This window comes from Sabethes cyaneus, chromosome 2, assembly GCF_943734655.1.
Source record: "Sabethes cyaneus chromosome 2, idSabCyanKW18_F2, whole genome shotgun sequence".
NCBI lineage: Eukaryota > Metazoa > Arthropoda > Insecta > Diptera > Culicidae > Sabethes > Sabethes cyaneus.
Genome location: NC_071354.1, coordinates 98,370,332 through 98,392,791, shown reverse-complemented (window position 1 = coordinate 98,392,791; position 22,460 = coordinate 98,370,332). Strand labels below are relative to the sequence as shown.

At 40.1% G+C, this 22,460-nt stretch overlaps 1 protein-coding gene across 1 annotated transcript in view; it reads left to right on the top strand.

The window, feature by feature from the left end:
* Positions 1–3,889: 3,889 nt before the first annotated feature.
* Positions 3,890–22,460, top strand: part of LOC128735746 (uncharacterized) — a 155,119-nt gene continuing 136,548 nt past the window's right edge. Inside the window, exon 1 of the mRNA XM_053830235.1 lies at positions 3,890–4,106. Coding sequence (XP_053686210.1) covers positions 3,890–4,106 — 217 coding nt within the window. The remainder of the gene's footprint in view (positions 4,107–22,460) is intronic.

The following is a 22,460-nucleotide window of genomic DNA, read 5'->3' as shown; positions in this document are numbered from 1 at the left end:
ATCCATCCATCCATCCATCCATCCATCCATCCATCCATCCATCCATCCATCCATCCATCCATCCATCCATCCATCCATCCATCCATCCATCCATCCATCCATCCATCCATCCATCCATCCATCCATCCATCCATCCATCCATCCATCCATCCATCCATCCATCCATCCATCCATCCATCCATCCATCCATCCATCCATCCATCCATCCATCCATCCATCCATCCATCCATCCATCCATCCATCCATCCATCCATCCATCCATCCATCCATCCATCCATCCATCCATCCATCCATCCATCCATCCATCCATCCATCCATCCATCCATCCATCCATCCATCCATCCATCCATCCATCCATCCATCCATCCATCCATCCATCCATCCATCCATCCATCCATCCATCCATCCATCCATCCATCCATCCATCCATCCATCCATCCATCCATCCATCCATCCATCCATCCATCCATCCATCCATCCATCCATCCATCCATCCATCCATCCATCCATCCATCCATCCATCCATCCATCCATCCATCCATCCATCCATCCATCCATCCATCCATCCATCCATCCATCCATCCATCCATCCATCCATCCATCCATCCATCCATCCATCCATCCATCCATCCATCCATCCATCCATCCATCCATCCATCCATCCATCCATCCATCCATCCATCCATCCATCCATCCATCCATCCATCCATCCATCCATCCATCCATCCATCCATCCATCCATCCATCCATCCATCCATCCATCCATCCATCCATCCATCCATCCATCCATCCATCCATCCATCCATCCATCCATCCATCCATCCATCCATCCATCCATCCATCCATCCATCCATCCATCCATCCATCCATCCATCCATCCATCCATCCATCCATCCATCCATCCATCCATCCATCCATCCATCCATCCATCCATCCATCCATCCATCCATCCATCCATCCATCCATCCATCCATCCATCCATCCATCCATCCATCCATCCATCCATCCATCCATCCATCCATCCATCCATCCATCCATCCATCCATCCATCCATCCATCCATCCATCCATCCATCCATCCATCCATCCATCCATCCATCCATCCATCCATCCATCCATCCATCCATCCATCCATCCATCCATCCATCCATCCATCCATCCATCCATCCATCCATCCATCCATCCATCCATCCATCCATCCATCCATCCATCCATCCATCCATCCATCCATCCATCCATCCATCCATCCATCCATCCATCCATCCATCCATCCATCCATCCATCCATTATAACTTGTTTCAACATAGGTTGAAACAAAAGCTAATTTCAAAATTTTACTCCTTTAAGGCCAAAAGAATAACTACTTGTTATTTGAATAACATAGCAATAACATGACTGTATTCAGAGTTTAGAATAACATATTTTAATATTCTTAGGGTATTGAATAACAAATGCAGTAGTTTTGAGATATTAAAAAATCATTTTATAAAATATTTATAATCTAAAATCTCTTTAATCAATAAAAAAAATGTTTATGAAATATATCGAATGTCATTCTAAGGCCAAAATAAGATATGATAACAAAATCAGTTATAAAACTCGTCTTACAATGACTGTTTTATATATCTACTCAATAACAAAATGTGTTATCAATGTATCTCCATATCTATTCAATAACTAAATATACCATTATAACACAGTTTGATATTGTTTTTATATTATTTTGCTCTTCGCTCCTGCTCGGGTTGCTTTAATGACCCTCTTTTATCGAATTTTTCACTCTTGTCCCCTTTCTCCTTCGCATCATCGTTTCTTTCTTCTATCATTTCCTTTATCTATTGGAAAGACTATCCTTGTCTGTCTGCTTGTCTGCTTTTATCAATAAGCCAACTCACAAACATGAGACTTTATTTAGTAGCACATTCCTCATAATTTGAAACTGATCTGTTATTTTCGTTGTTCATTAATTAGGGTGAGGGCGCCACTATTAGTCCTATTACCTATATTGGTCCTGTCTTCACTACAATTATCTATATCTGCAATGGTAAATATTTATTTCCGAGTTTTTCTAACCTAAATGCAAGTTTCAACTATGCGTCAATCAAAATTGGCCGAACATATTGTTGATATAGTCATTCATTGCAGATATGGATAATTGTAGTGAAAATAGGACCAATCTAGGCAATTGGCGTCCCCACCCTATGCCCTAATTTTTTTTTTAAATTCTGAGTCCCTGCGACCCAAAGCTCTAATCCAAAAATCTCCAATTATCGCAACTTGTAATGTTCGAATTTACCTCATCTTAATCTAAGAATTTATGAAAATAATGACAAAAAAAGTTTTACCACAATGTTAACAAACATAAATCTCTTTTATTAGACAAAGTTTCTATACTCTCAAAGTTTGTTTGGAGATTGCTCTGGCAATCTCAGTAACGAATTTGCACAAATTTTATGTATGACTGGTAAGTAAACCAAAGTCAAAATTTCACTCGCCATTCATAAATTTAAATAGCTGATGGTTCAAATCATAAACACCTCTAGTATACGTACAGCATGTAGTTAGACTTATCTACATTACACGAACATCGGCGGAAAAGGATAGTAACACTGCCAGTCAGTGTACGGAATGTTATCGCTTCCAAACATAGCTACATCCATTTGAAGTATTTAAACGTGATACAATAATCAAAACAAAATTCATCCTGTCAGCTGATTGTGAGCCATGCGCAGTGCTTCCTTATCAGCTGTTTATGTTCATTTTGCTCGTGATGAACCCCCACCCAATCAGTGTGTACACTTTACGGCGCGAGCATAAAAACCACCCCACAGGTTCATGCTGCCAACCGAGTACCCACCTAGCATGCACGGAAGCGAAGTGAACTGTACGACCTTCAAATCTTCTACACGCGAGACGATTTACTGGATCGCAATGACGCTTGGGGACCCAAGAGCACATCGGAACAATAAAATCACTTCGTGTTCGTCCGCGGCGCTCAGTCTAGCTGGATATTCGGTTCAGAACGGTAGCTTTCTGACGACCTTTGGCGTGTATGGAGTGTCGGTCCGCCGATGAGGAGTCCTTTTCGGTCATTGTGTTGGTGCCGATTGTGTCAGTGTGTTTGTGCTGGGGGAAAAATTTTCAGCAGGGAAATGTGTATGCCACCAGCCATCAGAGAAGAAAGTATATAATGGAGAACGCTTAATTTTCCTGTGCTCGTCGATACTGTTGGCTGTAGTCCATGCTACTTCAGAGTGAAAAGTTATGCTCGAGAAAAGGGGAAAATTGAATTCCTTTGTATGTTGAAGATTCGCTGATTTTAATGAAAGCTATTTTTCTTCGAATCGTCTTACCAATCTTCGATTCCTTCCAGCCTAATCGGCGAGTGTTGGTGAATGATCAATAAAGGAAACCCAGTATAAATACCGAATCGGGAAGAATGTGGAAAAATACATCACCCAGTTTCTGAGTTGTTATGTTTTACGTTTGTCGTGGTTATTTTTTTTATTTTCGTCTTTTCCCATGCTACTCTACTGTCGAAAAAGTGTGTGAATTTGTTAGCTGCTGACGGTGTTCCAAAGTGTCCTTTAACACTAGTATTTTCGTACATTTTCACCGCCAGCTGAAAGTTGGTACGATAGCCTCGTGGCCTCTTCTAGTTAGTGTGAAATATTCTGTTTACATCGGTTTCTCTTCGGTTACCCCCATCCGCAACCCACTGAATAACCAGACAGGCCGAAGGATAACTCGCTGGAATTAATCGCAACTTTGAGTGCTTGTTTTGCGGTGCACCGTCAAGAGTTGGGATTAAAAGAAAACATCCTTGTTGTTCGTCGATTTGCTTCATTGTTCCTGTTTCGCAATCGAATCCCTGACCGCAGTCGACAACGATGGTGCAAAAATTGTATATCAGAGTGAATAATTTACGTAAATTGGGGAAAATATGGATACAAATTTCCCTGGCCGCGCTGATTCTGAGTGCGCATGTGCTTGTTGTGACATCTCAGCAGCAATCGCAGCAGCAGCAGCAGCAGCAGCAACAACAACAACCGAAGGAATTACAACAGCAGCAATCACCGACCAATCTGCCATTGCCGCAGAAACGAGGTAACCACAGCTATTCAGCTTGTTTAATTTACGGCTTGAATTGTAGAAACATTCCACACAAGACTTAAACATGAAAATAAACTGTGAGCCATTCCGTACGGACGTTCAAATGCAAATATTTGCCGAGGTAAAGGGACAAAGAGCAAATTGAATTTGATTAAATGATGAATACAAATGATACGTTGCGTTTATGATTAAATTGTGTTACAGTTGAGCGGATTATATGCATACATTTGGTGAGCGGAATCGGTCATGCTAAGTCGTCAGCTTAGAGATGGTCTGTAATGTGTATTTTTGATTCTATTTCACAAATTGGTGGCTACTCTACTGATTGTATTGTGAGGCTGTGTTGTAATTTAGATATCAATATCTAAAAGCCTCTTTGACAAATGATGCTAACATTGGATTATTGGAAAAATTGTTATTTAAATATCAACTTACAGTAATATATTAATTTAAATGTGTATGCATATGTGTGTGCGTGTATGTATATTTTTATAAGGAGGGCCCAAACTGGCTCGTAATTTATGTGCAGTTTATGTGCAACTGTTCCGCTAACTGCAGTTACAGATCCTTTCGTCACGACACTTTACTGGCCATATTGTTAGCGAATTAACGGGTGGCAACTAAAATTTTGGAATTTTTTTCTCAAGCTGTCAAAAAAAGACAAAGATACATGAAGAAGATCTGATTTACTGCAATTAAAGATACATTAACCATTGTTGAAAAAAAATTAGTGTATATTTGAAAACAGTCTGTAATCGGCGGTCCGAAGCTTTCGTTTGACGTCGAAACAGGAGCGTTGTACGGCCTTCATGTCAACTTTGCGAATGCATCTCTTGATTATACCAATCAACTGTTTGCAATTCGTGGCTCTCCAGTTATTTCTGTAGACCAAGGAACTCAAAATCCCGAAGAAATCTTCGATTGGGTGCACTGAGACAGGTTTTTCGAGCCGTGGTTCTTGGGTAAAAATTGGATCGAATGGGTATTCAAGAACGATTGTGTTTATTCGGCGTAATGCGATGATGCTCTTTCCGGCTAAAACATGTATTGTCCATCTGCATGATGTGTTTGTAGAAACGGGATCAAATTTTTCTCCAAACATTTGTCTGGTGCATCTTAATTGATAGTCAAACCAGAGGGCTTGTTGTTGAAGAAACGAGAAAGAGAACGATGTCCTCCTGCGTCCATAATTTTGGCTGGTCTTCCACTACCTTGCTTGCGAATAGTTGTTGGGCATCTTAGGATATGGTAAACAGTCGAAGCCGCAATATATTTGCTTTTTAAATGTTGTACCGTATACTTTTTGCCGGGATTTCTGTTGCAGTTCGTAGAAGTGTACTACGCGCTCCCGAAATGCTTCTTGTTTCGACGCCATTTTTAGCAAAACTGGGTAAGTATAAACAAAACAAAAAAATTAACAAACAGAGGAGAGAGAGAGAGAGCTAACACATACATACTCTCATTTCTGTCTTAGCTCGTTTGTTGTTGAGTATAAGTGCCGCAAAAAAATTCCAACATTTTAGTTGCCACCCGTTAGTAAGCATCCAACTTGCTTCGAACAGTAAAACAAACACTACGTGGAGTAAAGTGGGTTAACAATACGCACTCATTTGTCTACTTACCATTTATCTTAAGGACGTTATTCTAGTTAATTAGGGACGAAACGCTTTGTTTTTATTTTTCCACAAATATGAAACCTTTATTTTGTATTTCAATAGTTAAAAACATTAAATATCACTAAAATTATCCAACTAATTCATAGGAGAGGATACAGCATTGTTCCTTTCGTGTCCTTCTAGATTCTTTTGATTCCTCAGAGCCTTTTGAAGCCTTTTTTGTCCGTTTAGTTTCTTTTGGAGCCGAGTGTGATCGTGATTATTTAAGATTTTTTTCATTTTTTCGCCATTGTTGTGTGTCCTTGTGCTTGGGAAGTAGTCGAATCTCTATAGGAGTCACATTCGATCGCTTTGAAACATCCAATGATTCGTCTCCTAGAATTAAATTCTTCCTGGAGTTGAAGACAGCGTATCTGAAATTCCACTATTTTAATCATTATTACGTATGTATCCTTTACCGTATACGCGGATTTGGTTCACGTGGCTGTGTAATGTTTCCAAAAACACCAAAAATCACATCAAAATTGTAAGAAATTAAACTTACTTTAGGTATTTCTTCAACGTGTGTGATCCAAACTACTAACAAAAACACGTTTGACCAGCTAACTCGCTAACCTATCAAACCGGTGCAGTGTGGCTAGTTTAAATGATGTTGTTTTCTGCAAAAGCCATGTTCGTACTATAGATAATATAGTAAACATAGATGAACGAAGAAAAATGTATACAATTTCCGCCTGCGTATTTTTGCCCCACTTTACTCTGTACTTGTATTTATAACTAGCTGAGTGCCCGATCTTACTCGGGGAGCCTTCTCACAGCTACTTGTACATCGGTTATTGTTACCGAAATGCTTATAATGCAAAAATACAACGCTTGTTTCTCTTTCGGACGTTCCTCCCCATTTGTCAACACACCCTCTTTTGTTTACCCGGCCACCTGCACACCTGTTTTCTTTACGGAAATCCCTATGAAACCCTACAAAGAAAGAAAAACAAAGCCATTTTTCCTATTTGCACCTTCCGCTTTCAACAATGGCCACCCCACCCATAGGAAAATGAATAGTTTTGTTATTGTACTTTCCTAAACACAGTTTTTTATTTATTTATTTATTCCGAATTCCGATCGAAGAAAGCTCTAGGCTTCTTTATCGACAGAATTCACAGGTAGCTGTTAGAGTATAGAATAATTACGGGGCTAGTATATTGGTCCTACTGACTTCTGTCTAGCAAGCACCACCTAGCCGAGGTTTCAACATACGGTGACTGACTTATTAGACCAGCATCGTACCTCGAAGGTAACTGGGCGGCCGAACTTCGATCAATTTGAGCAAACTTATATAGTTTGAGAATTAAGAATAGACTTTATGATCAGAATGCCTTCGACCAGAATGTAGAATCGAGACGTTTCTTCACATCGTTAAGATGTAAGCCATGAATTCATCCGTGTGAAGATTGCACGTAACCGCAAAATAATTGCACACTAGTAATAAAAAGCTCACAGCAACTTACGAACATAGCCACCTGTCGGTTACTAGAAGAGTTACTGTCGCTAGCGCCGATGCATACTCACTATTGGCGTCACTCAAATTGGTCATCTCGCTTTGCCCAATGGCTGAGTGATTTAAATCACTGGTGTGCGCTCGAGATTGTTCTTCAAACAATCGCGAATGATGTACAAGAAATAAATCGTACAGGTTGATAGAATTAATCTTTGTCGCGAAATATAATAGCATTTCGATTGCTATTATGCCGAAAATGCTATAAATAAGGGATCCGACCAACTCCATTGCTAATTGAGTGGAGATCTTCAAACTAAACTTTTCTTCCGTAATCAAAGTTCGCGATTTTCTAAAGGTGCATTTCAAGGTGGTGGACAAAGTCACGGACTTTGCTAGTAAAATCCACCCGTGCTTAAGGTGAGAAGGAGCTAGAGTAGCAAGATTAGGCCTTATAAGTATTTTTTAAAGTTTTAGACCGACTGCTAGGATAGGAGTTACCAAAAGGAAGTAACTCGTGCCCGTTAAACTTAAAACTAGCAGGTAAGCTTTGTGCTGCGGTGACAAAAATAACTTATTAGGCATACGCATATTGAATGTACACGTTGAACAGGGTTCCCCATTCAACGTGGGGTGTTTATTCCGGCTAGGGCAGAAGACCAATCTGCTAAGCGACCCCATCGAACACGCTGTCATCAGTCATAGGATTGACTGCTCCACTCAGCGCACTCAGAACGTGCTACGGACCGGCGCCTGCCACTCACCCTAAGGTGGCAAACGCTATACGCTCTTCATTTACATCTGGATCAGCTTGACTGCCTGGATCAGCTGATTGATCGCTGCTGCCTGTGTTATCAGGACCGTTCGGCCTGTGCTGTCGAACTGTGTGGAAGAACCAAATCAAAAAACCGCAAGTGCTAGCAAATAAGCCTGTTTGCCATTGTTAGCCTTAAGTTGAGTAGCTTTACCCTGTCCCGGGACCAGTAGGCTGATGCGTTCAATAAACAGCTTGTTAGTTTGAAAACCACCTGAAAGATATCGAACTTTTGTTTGTTTTTCGAATTAATGAATGGTAAGATCTTTTCTCATTTAGATTCGCGTGTCGTCTCGATTCGTTTAGTTCATTTGTTTTGGAGATTTTGTAGATATTAATCGATCAGTCTGTACGAATAATTATTGGTTTAACCCCTGTTAGGAAAAGTCAGATGAACGGTGTGATTTAGCCACTTTTAACCCGCCCGTTTTACAGAGTCTCATAGCCGGACTTTCAAAAGCGTCAGCAGCCTCCTAAACCGGAGTGGCGCTTAAGCTGCTGTGTGTTGTGTGCAACACGAACGTTACAAACATGAAAAAAATCTAACGGCTTCTAACGGTCTAACGGTGTGATGCTTGTTTACGGCACGCAGAAGGATATTTTACCTTACTTTGCTCGACATAAGAGATGTAAAAGTCCGTTTCTCTGGATTCCGCTGAGATAAAATTGATCTTTTTTCAGCATAAATAAACTATCATCCAGAGGAATCCAACGACAGTGTTTGTTTACGACACATGGTTGTGTTTTGATGTTTTGATGTAAAATATACGGCATTTTACCCTAGTTTTATCAATGATTACCAATAAAAGTGAATATCTCTGGATTCCGCTGGCATAAATTAAATATTTTGTCACCAAAAGAAAGCTATTGTTATATGCTTTCGAACAGTTTGGTGTTTGTTCACAGCACCTGTTTGTATTTTGTAGTTTTGGTCAAATATAGATCATGCTACATTAATTGAGAAAATTAGGGTAAAATGACTAGTTTTGCCGCAATCAAATACCCTGCCAGCAAAAACTACATAAAGTTAGCTTTCTTGTGGCGAAAAAAGATCGGTTTTATCGTAGCGCATTCCAGAGTTATAGATCAATACATCTCTGTACTCCTAGAAAAGTAGGCTAAAATCCCCTTCATTTGACCAAAACTACTAGTAACAGACGCGTGCCGTAAACAAGGACCACACCATTGGAATCCCCATAAAAATACCTTTCTTTTGATATCATTGAAAGATTGATTGATCCTAGCCAAGTGGCATTTGGAGATAAAGGACTTTTTTGCAAAACAAATCCCCACTGTGCAGTGGTCTATACAAATCTTCCCTACCGGCCCGGGGTGTTCGTATTCCGATTGGCGATCTTAATATCTCGTTACGAACATCTATCGTACCTTTTTGCGGGCAGTCTATCTCAATGGACACATCCTAACGTTAATCGTCTTCCAATCCATCACACAATCCTGCATTCTGCCCAACACTACAAAGCCCGTTCGTCAGCAGCTCCATTCTTGCATATCTTTTTCATTTGCGACAGATCTCATGCTACGCAAGCATACCGATTTTACCAAATTCTAGTTGTTCGAGTAACTAGACTTCGTGTTCTTATTTTATTGGCTGGATCTATGTCGAATGTACCGAGTTGAATTTTCTTGGCTGTTTGTAATCGTTGATATTTAGGTTGTTTTACTAGAGTTCCGCTCCAGAATCTCATGATGGTGCCTGGCTCTGGCGTTCGAGGTAACATGCTTCTTAATTGAGCTACTCGCTCCGCTTCAGAGGTTGTCGTGAATCATGATCCGCTACTAACACGAAGTTAGTTGGTTGAGGAAATGACATTTTTTCTGCCTTGCAGTGCCATCAAAAACGCCGCACCCCCTTGAGATTAGAACAGACGCACAAGGTTGGCAAGGCTCTGCATTTGCATGAATGCCTCCTTCCTTGATAGAATACGAATTTGGTTTCTACCGAGGTCGGACAACTTCACTTACCATACCTTTCCGTTAACAATCTGGTTACCAATTTAGTGCCGAATCTCCATATTTGTCGGTCTTGAACTGCCATTCTCTAATCGCAGATAAAACTCGCTGTTTGAGCATCGTCGTCAACAGATCTAAGTTGTCGAAGTTGTCGGTCTCTCTCGGGCTGAATACTGCTTTCGCTGTTTGTTCATCCGGCAACTTTGATACGTTACTCTGCCACGTTACGTAAGGTGAAGTGAGCCACAATATTTGGATCACTAAACTCTCTTATATACACCGTGATTCATGCGGCTACATTTTATTCCTTTTTCTAATATGCCGCTAAGAACTGATAAAAATATATTACGCTAGAAACCCCTAGTTTCGTGGATTGCTTTCCTTCAACGTTTATGGTTCAAGACCTTAGACCCGTGGGAAAATCCGCGTCTTACAAAGTACAAGTTTTGTAGTAATTTGCAGACTGCGGGATTCCAGGTGGTTCACACAATCAGCAGAAGGCCTTATTTACAGTCGCTATTCGTCTCATTATTTAATGGCTTACATTGTTATCGCAAGATACTAACGTACCAAGAAAGATAAACCTAGAAATATGTGAAACTTTATGACAGTTGCCCTTTAAATATCAATGTTGAACAGCAAATTCAACAGCTCTTCACCCTTGGTTCAAACCATCTAACGTGACAAACGAGTTGAGTTTTACTCGCTGTTTTGACGCTTGAGTTTGAACCATCAAGGGGAATCAGTTTTGTTAGAAAACATGTTCAAGCATTATCATTTCGCTTCTAAATCATTTCGCTTAACTGAATCGTACGCCGCCTTGCAATATATAAACCGGCAAGTTAAATTCCACGTAAATTTTCGGCCACGGATTTGTCACAAGGTCCGGTCCGCTGTAAAGTGTCCTTCTTGTTTACCCACAAAGCTTTCCTGCAACGGCCTTAGTCCATAAAATAGGACACGGGAGCGTATTTTGTATGCAGGGTTGCTCAAAGTTGTGTCCTGATAAATGCTGCCTTCGCACCGATGACCCTTTTCACAGACAGGACATTTATGACCTTCCAACTACTTTGAGATCGTTTCTTCTTATTTATGATCTGCTGGAATGCACAATATAGTCGTGTACTTCCAACGTTCAGAATTTCATCGAAAATGCTATTCTTTCCTGCTATCTAAAGTTGATTAATCCGCAGCTTATCTTTCATCCCAATTTTTCTGTCGACGGCTTCGCCTTCTTCACCTTCCAACATCACATCAAAAAGTTGTTTATAGTGTACCCGATGTCATCTTATCAATGCACAATTCAGGAGTTGCCACGGTTTGAATGTTTGTGGCTTCAATACCCATTAAGTTTATTCCTAAAGGCGAAGGCGTGACATTTTTTTGTCGGAAGGTTTGACCACTGCGACTATTATTTTGATCTATTGTGGCGTGACATACGAGCAAGTAAAAAGTTTTAGACCGATTAGTCTAACGTTGTTGTCTAAATCAGTTACTTAAATCACTCGAATCATTTACCACATCATTGATTACCACATCCACGATACAGGTTTAGTAGAAGTTCCTTTAACGTTATTGCATAATGTGGTGAATAAAATTAATCTTGCTTAGGAACTTTTTTGGACATTGAAAGCGCTTAGCGTAATTTTTGCTCCCATTTTGGAGGTTGCTCGTCATCATAACGTGCTTTCAATGATCATAAGGAGTGTAACCGTAAGTTACTTTTGATCGCCGCAGTTGGTTTCGAACGACACCAAAAACCAAAATGTCCAACCGCAACGGGGTAACTGCTTACACATAGGTCTCTTTATCCATAACGCAGCGATGTGGTTTTGTCATTTTTCGATCATATAGCTTCCGGGCACGGGTTTCTGTTTTTCGGCACGGTTTGGGGCTTTCTGAATCTTGAACGCACGTAATCCTCCTCGTGATTCAGTCTTCCGCACAAAACTTTCGCTCAGAAATGTATTGTTTTCCACATCTCGAACGGAGGAGTTTAGTTTCGGCCGCAATTAGGTGTTCGTTGTCCTTACGGACAACTTTCTTTGCTTACAATCGACAGTAAACGTTATTTGAACCGTTTCGTGACACAAGAATTCGTAGAATTCGGGACTCCCAACTTTTTACCGATGGCACGATGTGATAGATGCTTATTTTCGATGTATCAGTGCAGAATTTTTCTAATTTTAACGCACCTGATGGAAAAAACTCACACAGTGTAAACAATGCACGTTGAACTTTCTCTACTCAAAATTTCAATTAATATTACCCAACGATTCAAAAGTTAAAGAAATTTTGTCGTGGACAACATTTGAACGCACAAGACGGTAAAGCTAGACGGATACGATGGGTTGGCTTTAATCAAGTTCATTTAAGAAGACTTTGATTCTACTTACTCTACAATTACCTTTCAAGTTTCGTTTGTGTTTTTCTATCTAATATTGGGTAACTGAATAGCCGTAAACAAATTTTAATTGAACAGTATTCCTATAGTAAACTATAATTATTCAAATTGCCTTCACTTGAAACAATATCTAGTTATTTTTTCTATTTTCTGAGAGGATTTCTAATTAACTGAATGTTTATGAGTTCCTAAGTAATCAGTGTTCTATTTTTCGTCACAACCCCTCAATTCTGCTCTGAACGACTGAACGAAATATGACATAAACTTAACTAATATACGACTGAAGTCCATTGTTGCATAAATCTTCCATAACTGTACTGATGCAGATAACTTTTTCAAGTACACCAAAAAACGTGCTCGCCCTACTTAGCGGACTGATGGAAAACATTCTTGTTTTTTGCAGCAATGTTTATTGCCATTTCGCGTTAGCGACTCCACGGCGCACAATTTTTTTTTCCAAATTCAATCCTACGGTCAGCGTTGAGCGTCCACAATCGTTATGTTTATTTCCAAATGTAGGATTGAGCGTTTGTGTTACTGTTACTGTGCGTTCAATATTCGGTGTCAAGCTTTATGATGGACGAGTCCCGCTTTCCTAGGGCAATGTACGACCCTGGATGGAAAACCGTAAAAAGCGCTTGGATTGGGGAGCACCAACTCGTTGTACATGCCCTTTTACGGTGCAAAAGGTCGAACGTGGAAACTAGATCATAACATACCGGCCACTAATGGTATGCTCATACCACTCTCACTTCCCGTCCTCGTTTGTCCGCTTTTCATTCTTCCGGTCAAATCATCCAATACACTGGATTCGTGGAATTGTGTGTCTGTGAATGGTACTGAATTTATTCAGATGCTCGGTTTATTTGTACCCGAACGACTGAATGTAGTGAAATGTTCACATGCTAACTACTTTCGCTTCATTGTTCTTTAAAATGATATAGAATTATAGAAAGAATAGTTTAAAAGTCATGTAGATAATATATTATGGATTAGGTTTTACTTTTTGGTTGATTGTGTACATGGAATGTTATAGTTTTAAATTGAAAAAATCCACGAAAGTGACTTTCGAAAATAACACATCACATCACAATGAATGGTATTACAATGTGTGCATTTCATTCAACTTGCCTGCTCGGGTTGCGGGCAACTCAGCAAAAGAAATGAAAACATGCTTCTGTTAGCGGGAATTGTTCGTAAAATGGAAAACTATTTGCCAGTTCATTATCGTCCGAAAAGTTTCCACCCTCGTTTACCATTGCCATCGCTCTACCATTTGGTTCGCTCTGCACGTCTGGACGACGCGTTTCGACAAAGTTCAGTTTCTTTAAACTGTTCTTTAAATGTGGATATTCTACAAGGTCGAATGTTGTCAAAATTAAAATTCCCAACGTGTGCTAAGCCGGGGTCACGTAGTCCAGTGCTGACTGGCAGGAGAACCAAACCAATTATGTTTGGCTTCGGTGAGCGGAAATGTGCTTTAAAAAAGATCGGTTATACGTTTGTCTTGACGAATCTTAACGAATGGCAACAATTATGTGGATGGGATAGTTTATGAACAATTTAAACAGAATAGTAGCAAGTTTTATACTACTAGGGATTAATTGCGGCGTTGCTGGAAAATCTTTCCTAATAACAATATTAAAAATATTCCCATGTTAGCAGAGAACTAAATAAAATACAACTCTTTAAATGAACCACTCTAGAATGAGCACTATCGCAATGTTCCGTGAGGTCGTTCCGTTAAATTACAATGGACTAGAAAACAAAACCTGTGCTACTGCAATCAACTGGAGTAGTTGTGTTTTAGTGCCGAATGGGGATTAAATTCACTATCATAAGCGCAGAGTATTGCCAGAAACAATATAATGGAATTGTTGCTGGCAATTTAGTCCTTCGGCGGTGACTGCCATTATAAACGAAACTGGAACATTTCTGCAGACCTTTTTACACATCGCAATTGTGTTGTAAATAACAGAGACGATTCTGAGGCCAACCTGTGTTTTTTGTTAACTGAAACGCTTCCCAAAAGTCAAAATAGCCTATAAATATGTGAATACGCTTACGTTTGTGTGTGAAATGTATAAATGAAATGATAAAGCGTATATTGACAAAGCAGATTCTGGAAACTGACTTTTCTGTTCCAGATTTTGCAAATTCATCAGCCAATTCATTTCCGGTTATGTATTCAGAATGCTTGGTTTTTCTAGGTTGACTGTGGCAGATGATGACTGTTTTGGGGTACGAATTAGCCGCACAAAGTGCTTTTATAGCGGTCTAGCTATGAGAATAGAAGTAGATGAGAATAGAGTAGTAGATTTTGCGTTTTAGAGTTCGAAAACAGACACTGAAGAAGCCTGCAAGTCGTAGGCGAAATACGTATCTGTCAAGAAAAAAATATACATAGCAGAATTAAATTGGATAAGTTTTCTTTTTATTTAATTTCCAGGTTTCGCATTCTACTAAGACGCTCCAAAAACTTCAGCCAAGTTTTTTATGGTTTGGTTTGATTTTTATTATAGAGCCTTTAACCTGAAGGGTCATTTAGCATTGTAAAAAGAAAAATTAACAACATAACATTAACTTATTCATCTCTTATCAATTATGCCTGCCAATTTTACAAATTTTAATGCTTTGTCCTTCCTATGTTGATCAAAACCTAGTGTTTCGCAAGTACTGCATTCTAAATTAAGGTTTCTTCTAATCGTTTCATATTCTTGGCACTCGGTGAGGATATGTTCCACTGAGAGATGTGTTCCACAGTACAAGCAAGCATTATCCTTCCTTTTTTTTATCAAACAGCCATGTGTTATCCGGGTATGCCCGATCCTCAACCGGGTCAACCGGGATCCCCTGCTCACTCCGATCCGTCCTGTCCTTCCATGCCGCCGTAGATGGTCTAATCTTTCTATAAGTTTCACATCCCGAGCTTCGAACCATTCCGATGCTTGTTCCAGAACCTTCCTGCACAATCGAATCCTTTCCACTGCTGGAATCTTGGGATTAAATATTTCGCTTTCTCTTCCTTTGTTGGACATCGTATCAGCTTCAGTGTTTCCTGGGATTTCAAGATGCTCTGATAGCCAGCACAAAACTATATCCTTTCGTTCCATTTCTATTTGAGCCGTTCTGATCCAAGGATTCCCTTGAATTGCTGAGACGCAACTTGCTGAATCCGTGAAGATGACTTTTCTGTCCCGGCTCCTACTTGACTTTAAAACAAGAACAATCACTTTAGCATCCGCAGAAAAGATAGAACAACCATCAGGGTTTCGTCGACATCGATTGTTGATTCCATCGACTATGGCAAAGTTCACTCGACCATCTTCATCCAGAAAGCAGGGAATCAAAATATCATTGTTCATACACAGAAATAACCGACAAAAACGAAGAGCGCTAAACCAGAGAATAACAGAGGCAGAGAATAACTGCCTATAAAACACACATACGAAGTAACCGGAATGTTTCACGATAACATAATAATAGGACAAATGAATGTTCCTTCACACCAGTGAGAAGGACAACTTTCGGTGAGAATATATTTCGATACACTCTTGCTCTCACAAGCGCTTGTTGTTAGTGATACAGGTACCGTTATGATTCAAACTTCGAACCCTTAAGCTATGCTGAAACTTTCTTCAAAGAAAAATGTTCGAAAATGTTATTCTACTCCCATAAATGGTGTAATAGCATGACAATTTAATTATTTTCGTGTTAAAATTTTAAAAATGACGATAAAATGTTAATTTTCACCTCAAAACACTGAAAAACTGCAGTTCGGTTTTGATTCAAACTTCGAACACTTTCATGATCGACATTCAAAGCTCGAATATTTCAGTCTCAGACATCAAACACTTGTGTTACTTTGAAAAGCATTAATGCTTTTTGGTGTCATTTAACTTAAGTAAGTGAAATTTCATCCTTTTTCTAAACACTGTCTTTTTAAATTCACCTAACAGTATGATTTAAATTTTTCACACAATAATTATTTTCAATCCGTACTTCTGTAGTCAATTGCTAATATTTTCAAACTCTATGTAACACATCTGAAGCAAGTTAACTTTACAATGCTAAGCTAATTCATTTTCCCGAAGGAAAATCCGGAAAAACCGTATATTATTCGTGGGTGTTCGAAGTTTGAAGCACACCTCAAAACGTGATTCAAACTTCGAACACTTTTTATTTATCTAATATCTTTTAAATAATGCATGAAATATTGTATTTTAACTATGCCTTAGTACGTATATATCTTGCACTTACCTAATAATTGCGAAGTGGGATCGTAAATGTTCTAAAATTGGTAAAATAATGCAAACTAAAAAATAGCTACTTTTGCAGACATACTAGAGGACATTCTAACGAACATGGTGGTGTACACTAAGCATAATATTTTATCATATTAGTGATACTACGACCATTTTATTCTGAAGTGTTCGAAGTTTGAGACTGTTCTAAGTTTGAATCAGAACGGTATATGTACAATAAAATATGTCTTTATCGTTACCAACGTTACCTTGGTAACTACCAAACACTGCTGCTGCCGACACAGTGTGACATGATTAGGATTGCTTTGTTGCTAACAATACGTAGGGTGATTTATATATTTTGGACAGTCGTTACTCGAACGCTATTTTGGACATTTTTTCCTGTGTGGACTCATCACTGCGACCAGTATAGTTGATCTATTGGAATATCGCCCGGGTGTTTGCTGTATGACCTGCACTGCATTTCTTTTTGCTACAATCGCCATAGGGCTTTTGCCTAAATGCAAGTGTATTAGTGATATGGGAGGCACACAAAATCTCTAAGCCAGGCAAAATTGTATGCAAAATGTGCTTGACTAACGTCTATTTTGAATATTTCAGAATTTGTGGTCCGTTAGTAGTACTCAAAAGTATTTTAGTGATAAGTTTACAAGATAAATAATGTTGTTTGCTGGTATTGTATTGTGTAAAGTCATGGTTATGTGGAGAAATAGATGGTTTTCGGAGGTCTATTTTTGACTTCCAGGTGGAAGATTCTAGGAATTCTTAACACATAATTCACAGAGACTTTATTTGTTTTGATATTGTTGAAGGAAATTGGACATTTTTGCAAGTTTTCGTGTACAAATATGCTGTAAAGCATTAGAAAGTCAAGATAGGAATGACTTCATTTATAAATTAAAATTTGTAGGCGGTGACTTTTGCAAAAGTGCTGTATTTATAATTTAATATCCACAGAATTGTGAGTTCATTTTTAGTCAATTAGTGTTAAGAATCTAGCCTGGTCAACCTTCAGGTTAGCAGATTGTCAGTTATAAACATTCAATGCTACATGTAGAAACCTATTGAGTAAACTGAAGGGAAACTGTAGGGTGCATCCAAGTTGTATATTAATTATCTAGATCGAATGTTCGTTATTCTTGCATTTCTCCCTGCAAAAGGCAGCATTTATTTAAATGTGTTATGAAATATTAGGTAGGTATTTGAGTTTTGTCGCTTTTAGTTTAACGGTAGCAACTAGCAAACAGCAGGGTGTTTTGTTATGCCAAAAACACCATTCTTTTAATTTGTCCGCATAGAAACCGATTAACTAAACTTGATAAACATCTTTACTCACTGCACGTGGAAAATAAATGACAAAATAGCAACGAAAAACGTAAATAAACACTATTTTGGGCTGTTTTGATGTAATGTGTGCCCCCCAGAAGTCGCATATGTGTTAGTGTTCCAAGCCCTATTGAATGAGCGATATGCTTGTTAAATTTCATGCGTGCTTATGTGTATTGGGGTCTACCCTTCCTTCGAAGATTGATCTACTTTACCCACTTAGTCCTGGTGTGGACTCATTCGTTCCTCTGACCAGTACACTTAACTATAGGAAGGACTTTTGCACTGTCAAGAGGCTTCAGTGGGTAAATACAGAATGCAGCATGAAAGAAGGGTAAATGAGAATAAACCCATGATAAAGTCACTTGACATCGAATGGCTTGATTCTACTAAGATTCGAACCCACGACCACCCGCTTGTCAAAGCATACACGGTAACCTTGCGGCTACGGAGCGAACATTTACGGCAAAATCAAACGGAAATGTCCAAAATAGCGTGCGCGTAACGCCTGTCCAAAATACATAAATCACTCTATTGCATACAGCAGTCTGTCTTTTTCGCAGGCAACAACATAGTTGCCGTGAAACATCTGTATCCACGATAAACTGCTACGAATCGTAGCCTACGATAAGTTGTCATTGTCCGAATTTCCATGCAATACTGACAAATTTTAATCATTCATTGTCGCAACATTTTGAAGTAGGGATAATATCCTTGTCTCTAGTGCGTTCGTGATTTTTAAATCCCTGCCAGAGAGCCATCCGTGAACACGTGATTTAGTAGGTGCTTCACCGACTTTGAATTGACCTTAAATCGACCAGCCTACTGTCGGCACTGCAGAGTCTAGCTCCTCCTGATTGGCACTGGGAAGGGTTCCACCGGTGGTAACTCCTTGTCAGCAAGATTCGGCCATACTCCATCGAAATTGGATAGTAATTTTTTCTCCAGCTTGGATGATTTGGCCGGAAAGACAGCTCTCCGGATTCAGCACATAGTACTAACACCGGACTGGTCCGGAAGGCTCTGGAAGTTATTCGCAGGATGTCATTGTAGACTCGTTCTAATATTTTGCGGACACCATTCTCGCTTCTGCTGACAATGCCCCATCCAAGGCAAATCATCGGAAGGATAGTAGCTTTGGCAATGTACATCAACGTCTTCCTCATTCCTCATGGAATCCTCTGTCCTAGAGTTCTTCACCTCGGGGATCCGGAGTTTTTGGTGCCTTATTTTTCGATAGATATGCAGGTGATTAGATTTTCCGTAGTTATAGAAAAGCCCATTTCGGTCGCCCAAACGGATACACTTTTCTCAGCCCTTTGGATGGCGCGACATTCAAGTTGTTCAATAACCGCCTTATTCGATATTCTGTCGTATTCTTTACTTATGACCAGTGCATACTGCCATATTGATGGGGGTCCAAGAATTGGCAAGTTTCGATTGTTTCGATAGTTTCGATCAACCTTCTGTTAATAATCCGTTCCATAGTCTTTCCGGCACAGCTTAGCAAGGTAATAGATCGTTGGTTACTCACCACCTTAGGGGTTTTCCTGGTTTTGGTAGCTGAATCATAATTCTTTCATTTCATTCCTTAGCAGCAGTTGAACAACGTCAGAAAAACGGTTTTCGTCTTGAACGGCTTGTGTTTGAGCATGGGGTACCCTAGCAGATCTGGTCCAACGAAATTTTCGTTACCCAGATCAAACGACCAAAGCAATCTGCTCATAGAGTCGTCAGAGTGGTATTGGCTATCGACGTGGGTAGGGACCCCAGAGGAAGATGGTTCATTCAAATCCGAAGGTTGGTACACTTGTTGCAATGTTGTCGGCTACTTCTTTCGGATCCTCCAGCACTATCCCATCCACAAGGAGAATAGGTAAAGAGCCCGAAGAATTTTCGATCAGCTTGGGGACGTTTCGTCAAATAATGTTATTTGGTGTGCTAGGCTTAAACGACTGAACGAACTCCTGCCACGAACTACGCTTTGCTTCCCGGGTAGTTTTCCTGCAGCTATTCCGAGCCAACTGAAACCCCCTCAATGCTTCGATTTTTTCTGGATGATCCTCCGGTAGTTTCTTCATCTTCCTCAGTATCTTTCTTCACAACTTAACCGCTTTCATCACTTCTGGATTCCACCAGCTGACCGATTTTCTTCGCACTCTAGTGGACTTGTGGACGCACTTGTGTGTGGAATAAACTCAATTGCACTGACCACTTCCATAAAACTGCCTATGTCAGAGATATGATCCGTCCTTCGGTCCGCGAGATCGAAAATGCACCGTCTTCTTTTTGATTGGCACGATTATTTCTCTCCCAAAAGCGAAATTTCTATAGAAGAAATGATCGCTACTCAATAGCACAAAACAGTCTGCATTCACTGACCACTCTAGTCTATATGCTAGCTCCATCGTGACAATAGTTAGGTTGATGGCGGATGTGATTCCAGTGATTGGATTTTATCTAGTTCCTTCTCCAGAGTTCCAGAGTTAAAATTTTAGGACGAGTACTTGTGTTGGTCTATTCTTCGATGAGGTAATAGGGTGTCAGAGGGTGTTGATCAGTTCTTCGATGAGGCAATAAGGGGACAAATAAAGGAACACTAGAGTTGCTGGACATGGTGATCGAATTGTGGCGACCATGGCCGGTATCGATGAGTCAAGAGCAAGAGTTAATTGTACTTTATAACGAGTTTCTTGTAATGCAATCCCAATAGAGAGATCTGAGCCATTTCGTTGGTGCTGGTCCATGATCAATTGCGTTGGAGGAACCTACCACGCCCGATTCCTCCAACGGCTCGTTCAATGATTATGCCAGGGTCGTGATAGTCCTCCATAGTACTACCGGAGGATTCCAGTAGGATTTTCTTGCCGTTTTGCTAGAAGTTTGCAGTCCGGTATTTCCAGTCTTCTTGTGAGGGGGCGGGGGGGTTATCCTTAACTTGACCCGACCGGATTCGAAACTGTTTGCTTCCTTTTTTGTACCACCTTACTTCCGTCTTCTTTCGTTTTCATTTCCGAATCCTCCTTTTTAATTTGCATTTTCCGTTCCTTCTTGTTCTTCCTCTTATTCTTCGTCGTGTCTTTCGGGTCGATCAATCAATACCTCCTTCAAGTCAGGCAGTTCTATTTCCAGTCCTTTCCAATTGCAGCCGCATCAACTTTATTTCCCGGTTCTTTTCATCCTTCTTTAGACGATCTTGCACGCTCGTAACAGCTGCATACGATTTGTTTCCAAGGGTACTTTCGTATTCTTTCCTTGCTTCCACGAAATTCATACTGGGATTGTTTACCTTGATACGGATTATTTTCTCTTCCGCTTTATACTTCGTGCACTTCGATGTCCCTGTTGGATGCGGCCCTTTGCATTGCCAGTAGCACGAGGGTTTAGTACATCGTTCTTCCGGGTTGATAGCATGGACATTGGTACAATTCCGACAGCGTTGTACACCCTTGCAGCGGTCCTTAATACGACCATATTCCAAACATTGATAGCAATCCATTGGCGATGGGAAATACGGACGGGTAGGGGAACAAACGGCACCAAATTGAATACGCGATGGGACCATTGTACCACTCACCGATGGTCAGAATAAGAGTAGGTGTAGTATTAGAACTTGTTGAGTGTGTAATTTTAATACTATTAGTACCACAGTGATCCAAATAAGCAAATAAGATTAGGTGTGTTTACCATATTCGTCCCTTCACCAGGACGGGTAATGCGTCGCACATGGGTAACACCTTGTGGTTTGAATTTCTGTAGAAGAAGTTCCGGAAACATGTTGATTGCTTCGTAGCAGCTCACCACATATTTCACAGAGTGTTTCGTTGGGTGTAGAAACACTTCCATCGCCGTGCCATCAAATAATTCCTTTATGGCTAGCAGGGTTTCGACTTTCTCCTAATTTCGTACCTTGATGACATATTTCGTACCATTTTCCAATGAACGATCAATGACGAAGACGTTGTCTGGGAATTTTTCATTCCTGGGTAACACCATCAACAACACTACCAATCTTCCACTTTTTCTGTTGGGGTCCATCCAATCCGATATCCTCCGATCATTCCCGTAGTTCCCCCAAGGGGGAGCCTTGACGTTTAAATAATGATATCCATCCCAACAAGATTTCTTAGGACTGCGATAAACCTAGTCCAATTTGGTGTCCTGAAAGTGAACAGTTATAAACAAGTGATCGACCAGCTCTATCTTTCGCCCAATTGTATCCACATATTGCAAGAATTTATTCAAAACTAATGTCTTATATGAAAAAGAGGTTGACGGAGTATTGACGTGACGCAAGGGATAACAAAGAACGACCGTATCAGTGCCCCGCATGGCACAGCAGGGGCAAGATGCCCAAAACACTCCGTTCGCGACTGGCATGTTTTCACCCCTCCTTACTGGCACGGAGTTACACCATGACTTAGGGGGTCCTGATTTGACGACTCTCACGGCAAGGT